A 22335-nucleotide genomic window follows, 5' to 3' on the forward strand; every position below is an offset into this window, starting at 1 on the left:
ACGAGCGGGGAGTTGAGGCGCGAGCGAGCGTGAGGGAAGATGGGCAGGCCGGGACGTTGCGTTGCGTTGGCGCACATTCCGCTGAGACGACGACGACGGACGAGACGACGACGACCGGATAAAAACAGCCACGACACGACATGAACGTCTACGTACGCTTTCTTGTGCCTTGGATTTTATGTTCTCTTGTTTGTTTTCTTTTGGCCTTGCGTTCCCCCCCAGGTGACGAACCGCCGTGTCACCCATCATCCGAGCACATGCCGCCCTCGCACAAAACCCACCACCACCACCACCACTGTTCTCTCTCTCCTTTGTTTTGTACCCTGATTTTACTTCTCGCGGTTCCTCTCGCCCCTGAACCCCCCCGTCGGGCCTATTTGCCCTTGGCTATGTTACACACAAAACTGGACATGGACTCAGGCGGCGGCGGCGGCGGAGGCACCTCTGATTTTTTTCTCCTTCTTTTATTAGACGAGACGACTTAGATTATACCCCCTTTGGAAAAAAGGACATGGGACGAACGGCAAAGGGGGAAAGATGGGCCCCAGGGGAGGAGCGGTGGAGGAGGAGAAGGAAGAGAGGAGAGGATAGGAGAGGAGAGGAAATCTGCTGTTCGAAATAGTACAAAGACGAAACGAAGCGGCGAATATCGGCCGTCTGCTGCGTGGCGATGATGACATTGGATATCCGTTGCAAGGAAACGGATCTGTATGCTCCCGAGTTGGGCAGGATACCCAAGTTCTGTAATTACACTATGTATGCGTCGTGCGCGTCGCGGGAGTCCTTGCAGCCCCCATCCCAAGTGACTGAGTCGACACCCGTTCTCTTGTCCCGTGGTGGCCCAATGCCATGTCTGCCGCAGTGCAGCGCAGTGCACGCATGCAAGTGAGGAGAGGCACTATTCTGGGGCCCCGAGCCGGCAATGGGGATGTGCTACGTACTCGTACGAGCACCATTCCCGTGGCCTCTGCCCGACCAGCTGGAAAGCGATGCAGGCAGCTCGACAGGGCCGTCGGCGATCAAGGCGTCGCGCAGCAAGCGGGGCACGGCACAGGTGCTACGCACGTCCGTACTGACGATGCACGTCGACGCGAGGGCAATATTGGGCGGGCGCCCTATAATGATCCCTGTCTAGAACAATCTTGCTGACGGATGGCCCGGCGAGTCGGTCCGACGGGAGCCGCTTCCGCGTCGGAGACAGTTCACGGCGGCAGAAGCAAAGACCTGGCGGACTTGCGGCTGATGGCCGCGTGGGAGCCTCCGCGGTCGCATCGCGGATCAGAAGAGCAACGTCGTCGTTCCAGAAAGCATCCCGTCCGCCTCTGTGTGGGTGGTGTGTCATCGTTCCGGATGCCCTGGTTTGCCTGGTCTGGTCCTGGGTCCCCTGTCACCTTCAAGCCAAAGCTATGCACGCACGGAGATGGCAGGATACGTCGTTGCCACACCTCCAAGATTGCCTCCAGCAAGGGCCGCCACAGTCTGGGGTCGAGGCCTGGTATTGACGAGCATGCATCTGAGCAAAGCTGCGCAGTATTGTACGACGAGAGCTGCCAATTTGGCATGTCAAAGGACCGACCTGCCAACATGTCGACTATTGACTGGAGAGCTATACGTTGACGGCGATATCGACCCTTAGGGCCGAACATACCGCAGACACAAAGGGCTGCTGCGGGCGGTTTGACACGCGCCACTCTGACCCGCGCCGCCGTCCTTAGTAGCTCGTGGTCCGGCCTTTGGTTCGTTTGCGTGAGCCGTCGTTCGAGTTCTCCATAGGTAAGAACTGGATCCAACGGGTGCAGGCCCGGCGCTGCTAGTGGGCATATGCATAAGTTCATGGCTCGTGCCGCACTGGGCTTCCTGCGGCACCGGCGCTCCCCCCCTCGACGCCGGGCTGCGTATGCTTTTGACATGTAACATGCCCTCAAAATTGACGACCCCTTTTCGATGGTGTGCTGTCGGAAAGAACGGAGAGAGGCGCTCCGCACTTGGCTGGGGGACTGGGTCGCGTTGTTTGCTCTCGTGAGGAAGCCTTTGCCGGCAGACGCGTCTGCGAAGGCTTCTCTTCGCCCACCACTGCAATGCGTGTCGTCGCTGGGGCCCAAGAACGGAGCCGCCGGGTCGCTTAGCCAGCTTGCAGAGCACAGTGTACATGTGATGCGTTCATGGGCGGTACATCGGTTCCCCGACGCTCTTGTCGCCTCGGTTGGATGCAAAGGAGGGAACCCGCGGGACGGTTCAGATCGACTGGGACCTTGTCACGCCTTCGTCTGGCCATTCCCGCGGACAGTTCCACTTCGGCTGCGTGGCCTTGCGTCCGCAATGCTGTTGTTACCCCTTTCTTCACGAACTCAGCACAAGCTCATCTTACCGCAGCGCCGGACAGAACTTGCCGAGAAACAATTGCTCTGCCGCCGTGCCCAGTCCGCTTTATCCAGTGTTAGGACCTCGCCGTCGGCCAGGGACCCCTTCCGTCCCAGCGCAGCGGGTCGCAGGGGTGTGACCCTGGCACCTGGGAGAGACGGGAACCCACTGGGATCCGCGCTGCCAGCGAATGGCGATGATGGGTTGTTACCGAACTGTCGGGACGGCCAGAGCTTCATGAACGGCGGGACAGGCCCGGCTCCCCATTGTGCGGAATTTGAAATACGTCTCGGGTGTTGTGGGACGCTGCGCCTACACCATGCTTGTAGACAAGCGCCCGCAAATATGACGAGTCAACCGCCCGAGGGCAAGTTGATGAGGCAGTAGCTGCTCACTTCAGCGCGAAACCCTTTCATATTTCCAAGGCCTGTCGCGGGAAGCCACTCGCTTGATGATTGCGTCACGAAATGCTGCCTCCGTAGCGGTGAGATCTCTTAGGGGCGATGGCCTTGGGGGCAGGAGTGTCGACAGGCCATCCCTGGCTTCCTTGGAAGCGACGGGCGGACAATCCAAGCTGGTCAGCACTTGCACCTGCTTGCAGCATCGTCATGCCTGTCAGTCGGGAGTCCAGTGCCGTCGGTGCACGACATGTCCGGAGTGAGGGGCCAATGTGGATGCTCCCAGGCGGGACGTCATCCGGATCCTTGAGACATGCGGCGAGGCAGGTCTCACGGCGGAGCTCGAGCTGGGTAGTCGGTGCCTCTCCCAGGGGCCATTGCGTGAACTGGTTGGCTTCCTGAGTCTGTGTTGAGCCAACGACGCGAGTGATCCGATCCTACCAACCTGGGTCTGCAGCGGCGGCCTGGGGCCAACACACCATCCCCTCCAACTCGTGCATCGTGCGGCTGCCACGCGCAGACAAAGCGGACTCGGGCAGCAAAAAAGGAATGCATGCAGCGAACCAGCCTAGTGGGCAGGGACGCATCGTGACTCGTTGACGAACATGTGGACGGATACTGCGTCCAGGATCAGGCTTATCTCGGGCCAAAGACACAAAGTCCGGCAATGCTGACGGCAACACGCCGTCGGCTGCTTTGTTTCCCTTGTCGAGGGATCCCTGCGTGCTCCCATGAAGCGGGTGTGCCTGGGACATTACCCGTATACGAGTAGACAGCTCGTCGAGCGCGAGCTCTCCGCTCAGACACCGACGACTTGGTGACAGGGTGACAAGGTGACACAGGGAGAGGGCGGGCCGTCGCGCAAGCTGCGCTGGACCCAGACAGTCGGGATTCCCACAGGTTTGGGTCGCGGGCCCCTGCTTGGTCTTGATGGTCTTGGATGTCGGTTGGTTGCGGCCCCGTCGCCCGTCCAAGACCCCAAATCGCCCAGAGGAACGGTCCTTTGCGACGCTCCTGGCCGGCCGCCCCGCTCGTGGCCGACGCCTCACCTCAACGAGATTAGTCGAACCAGCTTCCCGGGACCAGCTGGAGGCCAAGGCGACGCCGCGGACGGGCCAGGAGCACGGCGGGGGACGCTAAATCGGGTTGCTCAAACTGGACAAGAATAAATGTCCTCGCAATGAGTAAACAGGAGCTCGAAGGCGAGGGCCAAGGCAGACGCAACCCGCGCGCCCGTCACGCCACCGAAACCCTGCTCTTGACTGCAGTCGCGCGGTGCAATCGTTTGCTGGAGCTTCCTGCGTCTCTGCTCTGCGCCTTGCCGTTGGGGGCTGCGTGTGAGCTGTCGTGAACCCAAGGTCGCCGGGGTGGAGTGAGTGGGTGTCGTGGCCCGTCTGCTGGGTTTGGTGTGGATGCTTTTGCACGGCCACGGGAACCAGGGCGCCGCGGTGTCGGGCATGTGTCCGGAGCTCGCACACCTCCCTGTGCCGTGCTCTGTGGTGTTGGTCACGTCTGTGTCCCGGCCCAGCGGGCTGGCACGATTTGACAAGTCCAGGAGCCGACGATTTGGAAGTTTCGGGACCCGTCCGTGCAGTGGTCCTTCTCGCCATCGTTCCACGACGCCGGGCCTTCACCTTGAGCGTACCGAAGCGACGACTGGCTGTGAACTTCATTTGCCGACGCCCTCTCTTTCTCCGATTCTCTTCCCCCTTTCTAATTGTCAGCAAACTCCCGCTTTCCGCGCACGAATTGTGTGGTTGTGGGATACAGCGTGCCTCGCTTTCTCTCGACTCGGGCGTCATTGTCCCGGAAGACGGCCGTTGACCCTGGACATCAGCCGCCGACATTGATTCTCAGCCATCGGGACTCGAATCATTCTGTGCTACGGCACCAAAATCAGTTCTACCGCCTTTTATCAGTGTGTGTGGACGGGCGATAGGCACACTTGAACTCCTTACCTCCCCCAGAACCATTGGCGATGGCCAGCGTGCCTGAATCCGGTGACGGCGGAGGCGGCGGGCATGGTGAATCGGGTCTCCATGGCTATCAATTTACGTTCCAAGCTCCGGGCCAGGGCGATGGCGGTCACCTTGATGTGAGTATCTCCGCGCCTTGTACGCTCTGGGACAGCCTTGACTGACCGCGTGACCTCGGGCGACAGCCGCGGACAGGACAGAGGTAAGGCGCAAGAACGCCGGGTCGTCTGTGGAAATGGTTTCTGACAGAGTTGAAGACGGGAACTGTCCGAATCCTTATCCGAGAGTGTGCAGAATTTTCCAGTCGAGTTTGGTCGCACGTACCATGCGTACAGGGCAGGGTGTGAGTTGCTCCTTCCCCCAGGATCACCACCCTTTTCCCCAGCGTCGGGTGCTGACTGATGCGATTCATGTGCCTGTCTCTGCAGCATACGCTTTTCCCAATGATGCTCCTGAACAGGAGCGGTTGACTCTACAAGCCGAGACTCTCAGGAAACTCTTCGATAACCGGCTTTTCTTTGCGCCACTGTCGGAGAAGACGCCGCCACGGACCGTCCTCGACGTGGCCACGGGCGTTGGCGACTGGGCGATCCAGATGGGCGACTACTTTCCTGACTCGGAGATTATCGGCACCGATCTCTCCCCAATTCAACCGGAGCATGTGCCTCCAAACGTCAATTTCTATGTCGAAGACTCGTAAGTCAAAGTCGGATCATTTCATCTGGAGGCCGTGCCATCTGACGAGCGTCTCTGTGCAAGATCGGATCCATGGGAGTATTCCAAAAAGTTCGACTACATCCACACGCGCGTCACAGCAGGCTGTTGGTCCTCGTTCGAGAGTGAGATTGCCCAGCAGGCCTTTGATTGTCTAGAGCCAGGTGGCTGGTTCGAGTCGCAGGAAGTCGACAGCACAGTTGCGTGCGATGACGGAACGCTGGGTCCGGATTCAGCACTGGTGCAGTGGTTCGAAGAGATAACAGCCGCGGGAGAGACGTTGAATCGTCCGAGTGTGGTTGGCGCTTTGCTCAGGGAGTGTTACGAGCGCGTGGGCTTTGTGGATGTCCAACAGCGCATCTTCAAGCTACCAGTCAACGGCTGGGCCAAGGACGAGAGCCTTAAAGAGTTGGGGCAGATGTGGGAGAAGAATCTCCTTACTGGCCTGAGCGGGTTTTCGTATCGGCTCTTCAACAGCGTATACGGAAGAAGTCCCGCGGAGATCGAGGTACGCAACTCGCCGCCCTTGTTTGATTCTTTCCGCATGAGCCGTCCCAGCGGCAGGCCACACACTCGAGTCGAATGCTTACTAAATCCTTCAAGGTCTCGCTGGTCGACGTTCGACAAGATATTTCGAATCCAAAGATACACGCCTTCATGCCCGTCTACGTCGTCTGGGGACGAAAGCCCTATCCCGGCGAAGGCCCGGTTCCCACATCGAAATTTCAATAACATTACGGGCAGCTCTCGAAGCTGAGGGCTTGGAGGTAAACTGTATCAGCCCCCACCACCATGAAAGAACGGTGGATGTCGGCACTCTATCTGGGAGGGACTCAAGCGAGCGATGCATGAAGAGCCGGAGCTCTTTTTTGCCCAATTACAGCGAAATATCGGATGGCTTAGGACATCCTACGCATATAGCGGTCAACTCATGAAGTGGCTTAGACGTCATAAAATGCTATCACGAGGCAGGGACACGTGCTGCCCTCCCTGATATGACAGGGCCTTGATCCAAACGAGCGCCGTCTCTCCCGACTGTGCGCCCGAGAGTGACGTTTGGTCTTGATCAATGCTTCACCAGCCAGCCGAGTTCCATTACGCGATCCTCGGGAAGTATCTGCTCAAACTTCTCCTGAGACAGAAACTCGTGATCCGCATATTCGAAGCCCGGTACAACAGTTTCGGTGATGAGCAAACCCTCCCCGTCGCTGTCCTGTCCGCGACCTTGACCATCTCGGTCCACCAAGTGGCTGGCCTTCCAGACGCCGCCCTCCACGATCCACTGCAGCCTCTCACCCTTCTCGACGTCAGGGCCGACGACAAAGGTCTCGACGCGGCCGTCGGGGTGGATGAGGACGTAGCGGCCCCTGCCCCGGTGCCACGTGTGAATGATGCGGCTCCGGTTGCGGTGAAAGGACCCCGTGGGGCGGTTGGGGGTGAGATAGTAAAAGATGGTCGTCGAGAGACGGCGGAGGGCAGGATCGTAGTCCGCCGGAAGACCTCCTGCGAGGGCGACGGTGCGTTGAGAGAGGGGCTCGGCCGGATAGGGGCTGGGCATCTTCATCTCAGAGACGTCGGTGACGGCGAAGTAGCCGCCCTCCATGTGGGGGATCAGAGAGAGGGCCTTGATGGTGGCTTGAACTTGGGGATTCTCGCCTGCGGCATCCTGCGCGGGGGTGGAACCCGCAGCGTCTTGGTTGCTCATGGCTGGGTGATGTGCTCGGTATAAAGGTGTGAAGCAATAGAGATGCCGCTGTGAACGATGCTGTGCGGCGCACGTTGGTCGGCGTAGATGCTGTGTGAGGGTTGCGGCAGTGGTCATGCAGATGGAGATGATGCCTGACGGGGAGTATATGAATGCCCGTCGAGGAAAACGGCGGTCAGCCGAGTGTTTCCGTCAAGCAGCTAGCGCTGTCAAAACGGCCGGGATGGCAGGGCGATATCAGACAGAAACGCAGGCGCCGCCGCCGCGGACGGGCAGGCCCCTTACGTGAGCTTTGCTCCAAGGGGAAGTGGCCGGCACGATGGCGTAAGCTGCCCGCCCGGAGCCATCGGGATATGGCATATGCCGAGCGCTGGACCAGCCATGGCTTCGGCAGTCCTGTCGGGCGGCGGAATGTGAGGATTCGACGTAGCAAAAAAGGGGAGCAATACTGTGAACCCGAGCGTCATTTTATCGTGAGTGTGTGTTGCTGCAAAAGAGGGCATGATATCGGGACTTTGTGTGACTGTGGCTTGTTGATCAGTGCTCTCCACGCCATGTTGTGCAACTACAGGCTTACAGGCTTACAGGCTGCAGCGCCCTGTTGGTCGGCTCGCATCAACCTGGAATGTTTGGTGGAAACGCTGAGCCAAGACGGCGGCGACCCGGGTATCTGGGTTCACGCCGTGTTAATATCCTGCGGGCGCTGCAGCCGAATGAGGTACGTCGAGGCGAGCACCCGTGATATCCTCGCCAAGCAGCGGCACGGGTTGACCGTTGAGGCTCAAACGCATCTGCGCGGCAGTTGGGGATCTGCCTCTGCCCCTGTGCCGCTACGACGGGAGTTGTTGGTGGGTGCCACTGGGTGGACGGGCGAGCTATGACGCCGCTGGAACCCAGGCCCGCGCGTGCGTCAGGGCCTGGCCAGCCTGAGGTGGGATGCGGAACCTCCAGCTCCTGCGGGCCGTGTCGCCGATCGGCCCTCATCTCCCCTCCTCTTCCATCGACCGTCGATACCGTGGCCCCGACGCACCGCCGCACATCACCCATCGCCCTTTGCGATTGTCGCCTCAATTGCAGAGTCGCAGACTGCGGCCCGCTCGGGGCCCTCGCTCAATCCGCCATGTTGGCGTCGCGCGTGTGCCGGCCCAGCTGCGGCTCCCTCCTCGCCGCCGCCCGCCCTCTTCCCCGACGCACGACAACCGCCATTCTCTCGTCCCGACCTCGCGCAGTCCTCGTCCTTTCTACACGACCGTTCTCCGACACGCCCCGCCGGCGAGACTCGCAAGATCCCCATGAGCGCCTCCGGACAGCCCGGCCGCTCGTCCCGCACGCGCTGTCGCGGCGCTTCACGCAAGCTGGCCGGACGCGCAACTCGAAGGCTTTTGCGGCGGCGTGCGTCGTCGCGGCTGTGGCATTTTACCTCTACAACTCGCAGACGGTGCCCGTGACGGGCCGCCGGCGCTTCAACTTCCTTTCGGACAAGCTGGTGGCCAAGGCGCACGAGCGGGCGGCCGAGGCGGTCATTCGGCAGGTGCAGGACCAGGGCGGCCACTTTCTGTCGGACTGGGACCCGCGGGCGATGCTGGTGAGGCGGGTGATGAAGCGGCTGATTCCTGTCAGCGGGATGACGGACCTGGACTGGGAGATTCACGTCATTTCGGACAACCGTGCGTTGCTCGCCATGTTGACATTGCCGTTGGGTTAGGTTGCTGACGAGGGTGTCCTATAGGGACGGCCAATGCCTTTGTCCTGCCGGGGGGCAAGGTGTTTGTGCACAGCGGGATCCTCAACGTGTGCCGCAACGAGGACGCGCTGGCGGCGGTGCTCGGGCACGAGATTGCGCACAACACGGCATCGCACGCGGCGGAGCGGCTCTCGGCGGCGTGGGTGGGCAACCTGACGGCGGGGAGCCTCTTCTTCCTGGCCGGGGCGCTGCCGGGGCTGGCGCTCTTCAGCCTGTGGAGCTTCGTGGGCGGCTTCTACCTGCAGGACCTGCTCTTCTACCTGCCCATGGGGCGCAAGCAGGAGAGCGAGGCCGACTACATCGGGCTCATGATGATGGCCGAGGCGTGCTACGACCCGCGCGCGGCGGTGGGCTTCTGGCAGCGCATGGAGGCGATTCAGCGGTCGGGCGGGCAGGAGGTGCCCGAGATGCTGAGCACGCACCCGTCGGTGAGTGGACATGCATGACGTGACGAAGCCTGTCGAACGCGACGGCATACCGACGCTGTGATGGAGGCTGACTGCTGCAACAGAACGAACACAGAATCGCCAAGATCCACGAGTGGCTGCCCGAGGCGATGAAGAAGCGCGGCGAGAGCGACTGCCGGGGCACGGCGGCGTTTGCGGACCGGTTCAGGCAGGCACTGCGACGGGGGAAGCCGGTGGACGCAGTGGTTGTGCAGCTGTGACGATGATGACGGCGGAGCGACGACTATTAAGAATGCGCCGAGGGGAGTTGTAGATGCGGTGCAGACACGTACATAGACATGTTGTACAGACCACAGGCAGGGCTGCACAGTACGGCACGGCTGGAGTTGGAAATCCTCGCATCACTCAAACATTGTTAAACTGACTTGATCCGGACACTGTACTTCGGCCTTTCTGTGATGATGTGATGACAAAACGAGCACTTCATTGTCCGAGGCACACGGCACACGTGCCCCGGCAGCCCTCGTCCCGTCTCTCTCCCTCTTCGCCAACTCCCGGGTTGGCAATTGCGGCGCTCCCATAGGCCAGCGCGGCCCCATGACGTCTCCAGCCCAGCCCTGCCCTGGCCGGCTCGACGACTTGGCCCGCGACCCCGGATTTGGCGCTGCAAAAGAGGCCGCTGAAGGGGGGGACCCGACCCGCTGGTGGGGGAAAGGCGGTGGCGGCCGTGGGCGCTGGGGCGCTGGGCGGCCCCAACGCCGAGCCGAGGCACGTCTCGAACAGGCTGGCGGGAAAGAGAGAGAAGCGGAAGCGACTCGGGAACAGCGCCCTTTTGAGCGTTACCGACGGGGACTGACTGCTCATCGTCTTTTCCCGCCTCTTCCACTTTACATTACAATCCCTCCTCCCACACGTCTCATTGCATTTGCATTGCAGAGCCTCACGCAGCGCATTTTTTCCCTCCTCCTTCTTCCGCATTTCTCTGCATACAACAACAAGTGCCCGCCATGGCCGACAAGAAGATCACCGCCGCCGAGGTCGGCCAGCACAAGGACGACTCCAACGGCTACTGGCTCATCGTCGAGAACAAGGTCTACGATGTGACGAGTGCGTCTTCCCCCCTTGCCGTCCCCCTCTGCGTCCTGTTTCCTTCTCGAATTTGCATTGCCCTCATGGACGAGTGCGCCGCCGCCGTCGCCGTCGCCGCTGCGCAGCGCAACGCTGACGGCAACGGCTCCCGGCGGGTCGCGCGCGACGCATGTGATCGACTCCCGCGACCACGAGCCGCAGCGACCACGACCACACGCGCGCACTGCCCAGAACCACGCGCTTTTCTTGAGAGTCGAGCAAAAATAGCAAAAAGAAACAAACCGCTGACATGAGTTGTGTTTTTTTTTTCTTCCTGCAGAGTTCCTCGACGAGCACCCCGGCGGCGCCAAGATCCTCAAGCGGTTCGCCGGCAAGAACGCCACCAAGGCCTTCTGGAAGTACCACAGCGAGAACGTGCTGAAGCGACACGGCCCCAAGTACGAGATTGGTGAGGTGGCCGAGGCGGCTAAGCTGTAAAGCGGGCTTGCTTGCTTTGCTTGCGCGCCGTGCTGCTGTCTCAATATCTGCCGATTCTGTGAGGAGCGATGCGTGAGGTATCGCCGAGGTCTGCGCGCCCACTCGTCGATCGAAATTCGGAGGGGGCGCGGAGGGAGACACGATGACGATAGAGAGGGAGGTTGTGTGGAGGCTACGATAGACGGTGGTGGTGGTAGACGAGCGCTGGGCTATACACGGGCTGTCGCTGGCGGATGGTTTCCGGGCGACATGTATTGATACCGCGTTGGATGGTTGCTCTGCGATGTATACGCACATTTATATACACAAAGTCCAACATTGCCGAAGCGCGACTTGTGTGTCTGTCTGCGCCGTGCAGCCAGCCTTATGCATGGCCACATGATCATCGCGCTTCTGACTTGAAGGAGGCGGCCATGTCATGCACTCTGCGAATAGACTTGAGATGTGCTTCATTACGTCGTATTTCAACGTATAAATCTCTAGGTCATGCAGTGCTCCAACCGGATCATGTCTGTACCGTCTTTCATCTAGGTATGGATGGGTATGTGGTTCAATGTCGCTTCTCGCGCGCGCTTCGACTCGGCAACGCTTCCCTGCCCGAAAATTACCTACCCCTTATTACAGAAACACTCAATCTATTTGCCCACGGTCGTCCCATTGTTCGAATTAGTATAAAACGTGACCGCGTCGGTCGAGTTCTTGTACGTGTTGCCGCATATCTCCGAGTAGCCCCCAAAGAGGCCCTCGCGCTGGCGGAGAAACTTTTGCAGGCCGTCGGCCGAGCAGCTCTGGCCGGGGCCGTCGAAGCAGCCCGGCAGGACCTGTGGGCTGCGGTTCACCAGGACGCGGTAGTGCGTCGACGCAGAAGCAGAGCCTGACGATGACGAGCTGCTGTTGTTGCTCCCAGCGGAGGAGGAGGCGCCAGGCGCGGTGCAGTTCATGCGCTCAATGGCAATGTTGGCGAGGAACGGCAGGATGCGGCTCGACACCCACGCGCGCCCGTGGTTGACCTGGTCCAGGGGCATCGTGGCGTTGACGTCGTCGGCGCCCGAGAAGCGGCTGTTGTTGAAGAGGCCCATGGCGACGAGCACGGCGGGCGGCATCTCGCGGTGCGTAAACGACACGTACATGTCCTGCGCGGCGCTGCCCCCCGCCAGCAGGCCCAGCGTGGCGTTGAGCCAGGGAAAGCCGATGGCGCCCGCGACGCGGCTCCCGTAGCCCGCGTTGTAGTGGTACTGGATGTCCTGGCCGTACTCGTACTGCAGCCACTCGTCCGGGGTGAAGAGGTCCGTGGAGCAGAAGGGCGAGGACCCGCGGATGACGGTCTCGTAGCCGCACAGCGCCTGCATGGCCATGACGTCGGCCGTCGTGAAGTTGAAGCCGCCGCCGCCTTGCGAAGACACGGCGTCGTTGAGGCGCGCCACGATGGGCGCCGTGTACGCCTTTACGTACTCGCCCTGCTGGTCCGAGCCCGTGTCCGACGCGTACCCCTTGCAGCTCTTGTACGGCGTGAGGCTATCCGCGCCGGCCTGCTTCCCCTCGTGCACCTCCACCACGTTGATGGTGTCGTCGTCGAGCTCCAGCCCGCGGACGAGCCCCTTGGCGCTCTGCACGGTGCGCTCCGCCGTCGACGTCCACACGCGCTTCGGCAGCCGCAGCTTCGGGTAGCGGTACGACAGCGAGAGGCCCAGCTGCGCGGCCTCGACCTTGCCGGTGCGCGTGAGCAGCTCCTGCTCGGCGAACGAGGGGGGCGCCCACGCGGCGAGAAAGGCCAGCTCCGGGACGGTCCTCGCCCAATCCGTCTTGGTCGCGTTGCCGAGCTTCTCCAGGAACGGCTCCAGGTACTCCTCGTAGTCAAAGTCGTTTGCGTTGATGGCCGCGTGTCGTACCAGGTATGCCGCCCGCGTGACGGAGCAGCCCCGCGGCGGGTCCGGCTGCCGGCCCGGGTTGTCGACGGGCTCGAAGTAGGGTGAGTTGCCGGCGAGGTGCTCGAGCGCGTTGAACGAGTAGGAGGAGTAGAGGGGCGTGTTTTGGAACTGCAGCGCCGAGGCTGCGGCTGCGAAGGCCGAGACGCCACTGGTGATGGCGGCGCTGGACCTCATTGTGCTGAGTGGGTGGTGGTGGTCGCGACGGCGACTCTAGACGTGTGATTCCGGGAGCCTCCTCGTCGATGCTTTGCCTCGCACAATGTCCCAAGATCCCAACCGCCAATTGTTGTTTATATACATCGCACAAGGCAGCGAAGCGGGCGGCTCACCGGCACGACGTTGCCCAAGTGTGTGATCCATCGCGGCTCATCTACGTCATGGCCGTCTTGGGCATCGCCGAAAACAAAGGCGCGGGAGAAATAGCGACTAGGTAGCATCGACGATCTGGCTAGCTAAATTCCCGAGAGACAAAAAGCAACCTCGAAAGTTGGAAGTTGGAAAGGTTCGGTTTGGCGCCCCGCCAGCCGGCCCAGTCGGTGGACCTGGCCAGGATGGGATGCGAGGTCAACAAGGCAGGCAGGTCAACCGGGTTTCCGTCTCGGTCAATGCGCTGGCGTTTGTCATGGACATCATCGCTCGGCGCTGACAACAATGAGATTTCCTTGATGCTTGCTGCGTACTGTATGTGACGGTCAGTCTCACAAGTGACGATGCGGGTCTTCATGACCAGAGTCAACAGTCTCACCTTGGAGACCCGCTCACATCTGCTTAGCCTGGCAAACTTGGAGATCGGCACTTTGCCGCGCACCTCCGTCATGCAATTGTTGTCAATGTTGTCGGGCCTCAAGCAGGCGGTAGACGCGTGATGCAAACGCCATCTGTGCGGTTGATATAGGGCAACCCGGGCGAGCATGAAAGCGCCTCAACTCGGCCCATCGCGGCTTTGCTTCATCCGCCCGGGGACGACGCCCTCTCATCACGGCATCGGTGGGGCACGATGACTGCGCATACGCCTTTGCCAGGACAAGGCGAAGCGCGGAATATCTGATGCCGTTCACCAACTTGAAGATTCATTTTCTCACCTACTCAATCCCCCAGCTTAAGCTGTCCCTCCAAACATCGGCGCAGTCACACATCGTGATTCGCGACACCACATCTCCCGGCCCCACACCATGGACGCCCCCGACGACGGCATCCTCAACGCCGCCACGGCGGAGCAGCGCCTCCTCCTCCGGCACGCCGCCGCCGCCGCCGCCGCGAGCACCAACCCGCCCACGCTCCCCGCCGCCTCCGCCCTCCGCGCCGCCGAGGCGGCCCTCGCCCCGCGCGCCGACCCGGCCTGGCACCTCGGCGGCTGGGACGCCCGCCGCCTCGTCGCCCACGTCCTCGACGACGTCGTCCCCGCGCTGACCGGCCAGGCCGCCTCCGCCCGCTACTACGGCTTCGTCACCGGCGGCGTCCTGCCCGCCGCCGAGTGGGCCGACAACGTCGTCTCGCGCTGCGACCAGAACGTCCAGGTCCACCTGCCGGGCCAGACCGTCGCCACGGCCGTCGAGGACGCCGCGCTGGGGATGCTGGCGGGGTTGCTGCGTCTGGAGGAGACTCCTGACGGCAGTGGGAGTGGCGCGGGAGAAACGACGTGGCGCGGGCGCACGTTCACGACCGGCGCGACGGCGAGCAACGTCCTGGGCCTGGCGTGCGGTCGCGAGGCCGTCCTGCAGAAGAGACTCGGCGGTGATGACAGCTCCGCGGGAGTCGGCGAGCTGGGCCTCCTGGCGGCGTGTCTCCGCGCGGGCGTCTCCGAGGTGCAGGTCCTGACGAGCGCGGGCCACAGCTCGCTGTCCAAGGCGGCGAGCGTTGTCGGCATCGGGCGCGCCTGCGTCAAGGAGCTGCGCCGCACCGACGCCGGCCAGCCGTGGCGGCTCGACCTCGAGGCACTGGAGGCGGAGTTGAGCCGGCCGGGCGTGGCGAGCATCATCGCCGTGAGCGCGGGGGACGTCAACACGGGTGGGTTCGCACTCGGTGGCGTGGAGGAGTGGAGGCGGGTGAGGGAGCTGGCGGACAAGTACGGCTCGTGGATTCACGTCGATGGCGGTACGTTACGACTTCTTCACCCTTGATTGCCGAGCTAAGGAGGCTGACCGCTGACTGTGAGGATACAGCGTTTGGCATCTTTGCGCGGGTCTTGGGAGACGGCCACGAGTATGCCTGGCTCAAGAAGCAGCTCGAGGGCATTGAGCTGGCCGACAGCATCACGGTAGACGGTCACAAGATGCTCAACGTGGTGAGCACACGAAGTGTCCCCTGAACAGCAATATCATTAAGCTGACTGGCCCCTGCAGCCATACGACTGCGGCATGTTCTACACCCGCTCCGCGTCGACCCTCCAGTCCGTCTTCATCAACCCCAACGCCGCGTACCTCTCCTCGGGCTCCGCCTCCAGCATCCCCTCGCCGCTCAACATCGGTCTCGAGAACTCGCGCCGCTTCCGCGCCCTGCCCGTGTACGCCGCGCTCCTCAGCGAGGGATACCCGGGCTTCGAGCGCCTCGTCTCCAACACGGTGCAGCTGTCGCGCCGCGTGGCCGCCTACCTGCGAGACTCGCCGCACTATGAGCTCCTGCCGGACGAAGGCGCGCCGCTCGACCGCGTCTTCATGATTGTCTTGTTCCGGGCCAAGGATGCCGCCCTCAACGACGTGCTTGTCGAGCGGATCAACGAGACGCGGCAGATGTACGTGAGCGGGACGGCCTGGGCTGGGCAAAAGGCCGTGAGGATTGCCGTGTCGAACTGGAAGGTCGATGTGGAGCGGGACTATAAGGTCGTGGCGGCCATCCTCGACGCCGTGGCCGCGGGTGACGAGTTTGACATTGGAAAATTCGAAGCGTGATGAGGAATGAGCTCATATAGAAGCCTTTCCGCGGCGCCGAGCCCCAGCATTAATCGTAATATCGTCCCGTCACTCGCTCGTGGCCACCCGCGCCGTCCATGGTGATGTGTCGTCCGGCCGCTCAGCCAAACTTCTTGGAACCGGCCTTGACGGTGGCTCTCTTGTCGGTGCGCTTGCCCTTGCCGCCGAGGAGCTCGAGGTGGCCAGCGCGCTCGCCCAGCAGGGCCTCCGTCTTGGCCGTCAAGCCAGAGGTGAACTTCTTGTGCGCCTTGTCGATGCCGGCCTTGTTCTTCTTGGGCTTGGACACCTTGGACGCCTGCTTCTTGGAGTGCACGGCCTTGGGGGCCTTGGCCTTGGTGGACTGCTTGAACGCGCCCTGAGCCATGGCTGCTGGGGGATGCGGATGCCGGACGTGGTAATTGAGGGCAAAGGCGAAGGTGGTGATGGTGCAAGAGAGAGGGAAGCTTTGGCGTCTGGAAAATTTTGGGTCGGTCCCTGTCGCGGGGCTCACCGCTCACCTCCCACTGTGCCACAGCGAAAAACTGGGGCCATGGGCTCGGTGTGGTGGTGGTCGGCATTGGCTGTTCCTTCAACTGCACTCCTCCCTCGTCTTAGCAAGCTACGCATTCAAGGCGCACACATTGTTCCTTGTCTGCTTCTTCGTTTTGAACTTTTCTGATTTCCGCCTCTAGTATGCCCATCAGCACAGTGAAATCATGCATGCACCGCTCTTCAAACTTGTAGCTTGGCGCTGCGCTGCCCCGAGCCCATCGCCTCACGGTGGTGGCTGAGGACGCCTTGCAGCCTGTTCATCGCATCCGGTCCAAAGACAAGGGATTGATTGGCCTCGGGCCGTTGAAAGAGAGACCTTGCGCCTGGCGAAGCTGCAGAATAGCCTGCACCGCCCCTCCACGAATGCATCATTTGCTTCCCGATGCCCTCCTGAGCTGCTTCCTCCGTGACCTTTGGCAATTGGCGTCCTCAAGTCTTCCTCGATGCCCCCGCCCATTCCCAAACTCTCAGACCACCAGCAGAGCTTCCTGCTTTACTCTATTGAAAGCAGCTCGTACTGGATGAGTGTGCGTTTGCGGACTTCTAGTCGCCCGTTGCCACCCGCCCACGCCGGCACGTCCAAATGTCCCTGGGGTTCTCAGTCGGCGACTTCGTCGCCGTCGCCAAGCTCATCAAAGAAATATCCGGCTGCATTCGCCATGGCACGACCGCATCGTATCAGGCCCTCGATCTCGAACTACACACTCTGAAGAGGGCCCTCGATGAAATCGAACGCCTCCAATGTCCTCCCGGCCAAGCGTCTGCCGTCAATCAGGTCAAAGTCGCAGCCTTGAACTGCCGACAGCCCCTGGACCAGTTCGCCTCCAAGCTTCAAGCGTACGGCATCCTCGGCCTGCAGCCGCAGACAAAGCCCGACTTGAAGTCGAGTCTGGGGAGGCTTGCGAAAAAGGTGCAATGGGGTGTAGAGATGGAGGAACACGCCGTGAGACTACGCGCAACCATCGTCGCACACGTGGGCTTCCTCGCACTGCGACTGAACTTGATCGGACTGTAAGCCAACCTGTTTATGTTTTGTTTTTACAATTTGGCGGAAATTTCTGCTGACGGCCAAGAAACGCGGACTTTGCGCTGTCCCAGAAGTTGGACGACCACCAGAGCGCGCTTCGATCGCAGCTCGACCAAATTCGGGGCCAGGTCATTGCATCGGAGCGGAAGCAAGCTGCCCAAGGCTCACTCATCAAGGCAACGACGGGCCTCATCCTGGAACAAGTTTCTGAACTTGCCTCTGCGTTCGTCCTCCTCCATTCTTGGCCCTACGCCCCGGGCGCCGTGCTAACAATTGCAGATGCATCGGAGTGCGGCTCGACACTCTCGTCGACCTTGCCAAGAACATCTGGCGGTCGAATCTCAGAATCATTGCCATGGTGTCAGAGATGCATGGTCGTCTGCCACAACCGAACGCTTCGCACACCTGGTTTCAGGATCCCATCCGGTTCGAGGACGCCCTGGGACGCGTGTTCCCCATACCTTCAGAGTACAGCTGGAGTGTAAGCTTGCCACCTTATCGCTTGGCTCTTGTGCTGATACAGGGCACAGAAGGTCCACGCCATCATCCAGGACCAGTTCGCGACTGGCCCAGGCAGCCAGAAAGTCAAGTCTAGGGAATATCTCCTGTATAACTCATTAGACATGAGACGACCTCTTCCACAACAGCATGCTCATCTGCCGCCGGGCATGGCCATGACCATGACCTTCATCTTGGGGACATACGGGCCGCGAGCACCTGAAACCTGTCCAAGGATCGAATGTATGTCGCTCCAGTCCGTCGATGATGGGCTGGGCACTAGGTTCTGGTAAGTTGCACCGCATGTTTACAAGGAGATTGTCAGCTCAAGCCATGTTGCAGTAAAGTATGCAGCTGTCGATTCAACACAGCTGGTGCGAACATTGCACTGCCCTTCCACTGCCGAGGTCCAGCGGAAGGCTGGTCAGGCCCTGCTCGCCGTAAACGACCAAGACTTGCAGGAGCTTCTGCCGAGCTCCCTAACGTGGAAATGCATAACCGACGCCACGAAAGGCAATTGTTCAAGAATGTGTCCATCTACACCGTCGATCTACCAGCCACTCCGCCCGTGGTCAATTTCCGCCGCCCACATGCAGGCTACCATCGCCACGCCTCGGGCAATGGCGTCCGAGCCATACCGGACAATGGAGTTGCTCAGCCGCCTCACAATGCAGCCGATACGGCCACTCCCCATGTTTGCCAATGCTTCGAGGAGCACGTCGCCAATTCTAACAATTCAGTCCTTTCAGCAGACACGCGATCACGATCAAGCGCGAGCATCAGCAGCGCCACAACGACAACGTCTGACGTCCTCCCGCCCGTTCGGTTCCGTACCGTCACACGTCGAAAGTGCCGGCTTCGGTGCTGTCCTCGGTGCTGTCCTGAGGTCAGCTACACGTGCCTTGCACGGAACTTTGAGTCTACGCAGAAGCATTGTCCTCCTAAGCACCGTATGCTTGTTGACCCTTGGTGGCGTTTTTTCGAGGACAAATACCCGTTGCCGCGCAATCTTATTAAATTTTACAGTGAAAACGGGGTGGAAGAAGGGGATGATGAGATATTTTTGGACGGTGCGACCTAGCGAATGAATAATATGAAGACGTGATCGTTTCCAGCCCCGCAAGCCGTTGGGTAAAGTTATGGTCCGACGCCGAGGCCGGCGAGATGTGTCTGGGAAAAGTTGCAGACCAGATTGGCGCCGGCGCCGCGCTGAAGGATCGAAAACCGCTCCTGTCGGCCCGGGCCCGACAATGCAGACAGAACCCTCGTGAGGGGGTTGCGAAAGCCTCTCAACGAGCAGCACAATTCACGTCATATAGTTGTATAATGAGCACGAGATCAGCGCCCGGATGTCTCGCGGCTGTCCTGGCTGACAGCAATGCGTTCGCTTCGGCGCCTGGTGTCAAGTTCATGGGCCTTTTGGAACATTCCCATCTCTCATTGCAGAGTCCTCGGCTCCAGGTTATGTCTTTCTGTGCAGTCACGGAGAAGATGCGCACCAGAATAGAGGTGGGCGCACATGCTTCAGTTACATGGAGTAGCTTCATGACTCTAATTTAGACAGTATACAGTGACAAACACCCATCAGGGGCCTCAGTACGCATGGTTGATCACCAGCCTCAAGACCGAAGGACTTTAAGCGCAGCCTTGAGGCTCTCAACCTCTCGGGACAGAGTGGCGCGCTGCTGCTTTGACTCTTCGTCCTCACCCGCAATCTCCTCCAACTGCTCGTCGGTGAGCCGTATCACCATGTCCGTGTCGAACACCTTGAGCGGACCCTCAGGGTCCGCCAACAGGTAGTGCCAGATGGCCTGCTGGTAGACGACGTCGACAAAGCGCTTCCGCGCCACCTTGTAGTAGCTGGTGAACGTGTCGAGCACGTCCTCGCACACCTGCTCCTCGTTGTCCTTGTTCTCTGCGCCGTTGCGCAGCTGGTTGACCGGGACGTATTTGGAGCTCGTGCCGTCGTTCTTGGTGCAGTTGACAGCCAGCTTCTCCATCGCGCTTGTGAAGCGATCGCTGCGCTTCTTCTGCAAGATGTCGTTGAAGTAGTGGTTGAAGGTCGCCGGCTGGTTCCTCTCGACGCCGAGCAAGAAGCGCGCGTGGGAGATCGCCTGGCGGTACTGCTGCACCAGACGGTCCACAAGGAAACCCTGCCAGAGCTGCGCACACACCTCTTCCTCAGGGCAAAGGATTTCAAGCAAGGCGTTGATGTAATCGTGCACCAGCACGATTGCTCTGCTCATGTGCAGCAGCGTCAACGGTTCCCACTTCTCCGACTGCTGCAAGAACACGGAAGACAAGACGGTACCACCGAACTGCGGCCAGCACTGATTAGTATCTGCCTAGAGGGGAGGGTTCTAGGGCTCTCTTACCGTTCCAAGCTCAGGGCCTCGGCTGGCCTGATAAATCTCTCGGATTCCGTCCATGATGGGCTTGTCAACCGGGTCCGGGCATCTATATTCTTCGGTGACGATTGTATCCTAAAGCTCGATGTATTCTTCGAGATCAACTTCGAACGGTAGCGAACAGTTACCTGGCTCCTCGGCCTCGTCCAAGGCAGCATCAAACTTTTGCAAGTAGGAACTTCGCGCGAAGATGTAAGAAAACGTCGTGTAAAGTCTCATAATCCTCGTGATCAACTTGAGCTCCGGGTTGTCTTCGAAAATGTCGTTGCCGGCATAGTGTCCGCTCAAGGCAGACATCGTGATGGTCTAGAAGCGCGTCGCAATCCTGCCGAGATAGAGTCTTTGGGCTCCGTGGTCAGCTCGCGCAGGGCCCATGTCTTCCAAGGCCGTCTCGGCGCAACGCAGGCGGTGGTCAATATCCGCCTTGACGTTGGGGAACTCTTCCTTCGAGATCTTCATGAGGAGATGCCGAAGGCGTTCCTTGAGAGTAGACACACCGCAGCGCTCAACAACGCCGCTCCATTCAGGGCTGCTGAAGAAGACTTTCTCGGCTTGCGTCCTCTGCGCCAAGGTTGATGTGGCATCATCGGCGCTGCGGTTTTTGACCACGTAATAACCGAGCTTCAGGTTGCTTCGTTTGCCGCGAACAAGGTCCAGGACCGCGCCTCGAGTAGCCTTTTCCAGGGCGAGATCAGGTTTGGTAAGAACTCCCATCGTTCGGGTACCCTCGGGGTCGGCAGCTTCAGCAAGCTTGAGGATCTCTTGGGTGGCAATGTCCACATTGCAAGGCATGACGGCCAAAACGCTTGAAGGCAATTAGCAAGATATCCGGATATTCGTGTACGTGTTGCTCACATCGTTCGACTGTTGTCCATATAACGCTTGACCATGTTCTCGACCAGCTTGATGTCCATCTCCGTCGTCAGGCCTACGTGCTGTCAGTGTCCGTTCCGAAAAAATTGCATGAACTGGGCAAACCGAAAGCTTACCAGGCGTGGGTACGCGAAAGATTCCAGGGACGTCGATGACGGTGAGGTGATCCTGCTGCCGCGTCTGTCAGCAATTCGAAACGGGATATGTTTATCGCAGGAAGACTCACATCGGGCCCGTAAATCTCAATCTTGAGTATGTCTTCGCTGAATGCGCCAGCCGTAGAAGTGGAAACTCCCGAGCCCATGCGGATGCCCATTGCCGCATTCGCCTGAACAGCATCAGCACTGGAACACTCGACGTTAGGAATAGACTGACATCTTGGAATATTTTGGCAAGCTCATCATTGTCAATCTTCGTGAGCTGACGCTGAAAGGCCAGCAGTTTGGCCTTGAGCTTGTCATCCGCGTCCGGACGCGGAATGATGGAGATGGCCACGCTCGGGAGAGGATCACGGCAGCAGGTGATCTGCGTCGCGTAGCGGGTGCACAGGCCCGTGGCACGCGGGAAAGAGAAGCCAGTCAGGCTTTCCAGAACTGAGCTCTTTCCAGACGACTGGTCGCCGACGACAACAAGCTACAGACGCGTGAGCGTGGCTCCAAGTCGGTCATTGGGATTTTGCATACCTGAGGCAGAGGGATCATGGACCCAACATTCAGCTCCCGGAGCTTGTCGATCTTGGCCAGTATGGCCTGATTACCCAAGCCGCGCTCCATGACAGCCTCTTTCGAGCATACAGTAGGCATACAGTGAGATGGGCCGAGCGGCTTGATGAAGAGAGTGGTGGCACGGTGGGAGACGTCACGGTCGGGGATGAAGGTGGAAAAGGGCGAAAGCAAACGGGTTGCTGAACACGAGAGGCAAAATGTACTACCAGGGGAGTGAATTTCTGAGGGCAGGCGACCAATTCGATCTGTTCGGCTAGGTCACCGCGTGTTCAGCGCTGGTACCCGTTGCCCGATGACCGAAGCAGCAAAGCGTTCCCTGGTCCCAGAGTCACTGCGCGTGACATGGAAGGCGTTGGAACTCAAACGATGTCCGCATCGGATCGTGGGGTGCCTGTGATGTCTGTCTCCCGAAAATGATTGCGAGGCCCAGTCTCTTCGCACGCATCGAAGTGTATTCAGCCCACAGGTCGATTCCTGGGCGCCTCCATCGGAAACTCGTCGACCTTCCGAGGCTGGCGAAGTGCAACCCGGCTCGGTGTATCTCACAAATAATATCCCAATGCTG

The 22335-nt window shown here is 60.2% G+C and overlaps 10 protein-coding genes across 10 annotated transcripts; 5 read left to right on the plus strand and 5 right to left on the minus strand.

Moving 5' to 3' along the window:
* Positions 1–4737: 4737 nt before the first annotated feature.
* Positions 4738–6181, plus strand: PLICBS_004853 (uncharacterized protein; the record flags this gene model as incomplete). The annotated part of the gene is made up of 6 exons (XM_018325766.2): positions 4738–4854; positions 4921–4937; positions 4993–5078; positions 5164–5431; positions 5495–5957; positions 6053–6181. The coding sequence occupies 6 exons, from the start codon at positions 4738–4740 to the stop codon at positions 6179–6181; spliced, it is 1080 nt and encodes a 359-aa protein (XP_018175518.2).
* A 334-nt stretch (positions 6182–6515) lies between these two features.
* Positions 6516–7154, minus strand: PLICBS_004854 (uncharacterized protein; the record flags this gene model as incomplete). The annotated part of the gene is made up of 1 exon (XM_018325765.2): positions 6516–7154. One exon carries the CDS (start codon positions 7152–7154, stop codon positions 6516–6518), a length of 639 nt encoding a protein of 212 aa, XP_018175517.2.
* Positions 7155–8274: 1120 nt separating this feature from the next.
* Positions 8275–9565, plus strand: PLICBS_004855 (uncharacterized protein; the record flags this gene model as incomplete). The annotated part of the gene is made up of 3 exons (XM_018325764.2): positions 8275–8821; positions 8884–9326; positions 9410–9565. The coding sequence occupies 3 exons, from the start codon at positions 8275–8277 to the stop codon at positions 9563–9565; spliced, it is 1146 nt and encodes a 381-aa protein (XP_018175516.2).
* Positions 9566–10312: 747 nt separating this feature from the next.
* On the plus strand, positions 10313–10871 carry PLICBS_004856 (uncharacterized protein; the record flags this gene model as incomplete). Its single annotated transcript, XM_065600606.1, has 2 exons — positions 10313–10412; positions 10714–10871. The coding sequence occupies 2 exons, from the start codon at positions 10313–10315 to the stop codon at positions 10869–10871; spliced, it is 258 nt and encodes an 85-aa protein (XP_065456678.1).
* Positions 10872–11506: 635 nt separating this feature from the next.
* PLICBS_004857 (uncharacterized protein) lies at positions 11507–12973 on the minus strand (the record flags this gene model as incomplete). Its single annotated transcript, XM_018325762.2, has 1 exon — positions 11507–12973. The coding sequence occupies one exon, from the start codon at positions 12971–12973 to the stop codon at positions 11507–11509; it is 1467 nt and encodes a 488-aa protein (XP_018175514.2).
* A 998-nt stretch (positions 12974–13971) lies between these two features.
* PLICBS_004858 (uncharacterized protein) lies at positions 13972–15687 on the plus strand (the record flags this gene model as incomplete). The annotated part of the gene is made up of 3 exons (XM_018325761.2): positions 13972–14893; positions 14962–15083; positions 15142–15687. The coding sequence occupies 3 exons, from the start codon at positions 13972–13974 to the stop codon at positions 15685–15687; spliced, it is 1590 nt and encodes a 529-aa protein (XP_018175513.2).
* Positions 15688–15808: 121 nt separating this feature from the next.
* On the minus strand, positions 15809–16072 carry PLICBS_004859 (uncharacterized protein; the record flags this gene model as incomplete). The annotated part of the gene is made up of 1 exon (XM_018325760.2): positions 15809–16072. One exon carries the CDS (start codon positions 16070–16072, stop codon positions 15809–15811), a length of 264 nt encoding a protein of 87 aa, XP_018175512.2.
* A 750-nt stretch (positions 16073–16822) lies between these two features.
* Positions 16823–18057, plus strand: PLICBS_004860 (uncharacterized protein; the record flags this gene model as incomplete). The annotated part of the gene is made up of 4 exons (XM_018325759.1): positions 16823–17250; positions 17313–17489; positions 17546–17747; positions 17797–18057. 4 exons carry the CDS (start codon positions 16823–16825, stop codon positions 18055–18057), a joined length of 1068 nt encoding a protein of 355 aa, XP_018175511.1.
* Positions 18058–19383: 1326 nt separating this feature from the next.
* On the minus strand, positions 19384–20469 carry PLICBS_004861 (uncharacterized protein; the record flags this gene model as incomplete). Its single annotated transcript, XM_065600607.1, has 2 exons — positions 19384–20105; positions 20301–20469. The coding sequence occupies 2 exons, from the start codon at positions 20467–20469 to the stop codon at positions 19384–19386; spliced, it is 891 nt and encodes a 296-aa protein (XP_065456679.1).
* Positions 20470–20478: 9 nt separating this feature from the next.
* On the minus strand, positions 20479–21818 carry PLICBS_004862 (uncharacterized protein; the record flags this gene model as incomplete). The annotated part of the gene is made up of 6 exons (XM_065600608.1): positions 20479–20977; positions 21028–21100; positions 21162–21213; positions 21272–21373; positions 21421–21678; positions 21729–21818. The coding sequence occupies 6 exons, from the start codon at positions 21816–21818 to the stop codon at positions 20479–20481; spliced, it is 1074 nt and encodes a 357-aa protein (XP_065456680.1).
* Between the last annotated feature and the right edge of the window lie 517 nt (positions 21819–22335).

This window comes from Purpureocillium lilacinum, assembly GCF_023168085.1.
Source record: "Purpureocillium lilacinum CBS 284.36 DNA, scaffold_3, whole genome shotgun sequence".
Classification (NCBI taxonomy): domain Eukaryota; kingdom Fungi; phylum Ascomycota; class Sordariomycetes; order Hypocreales; family Ophiocordycipitaceae; genus Purpureocillium; species Purpureocillium lilacinum.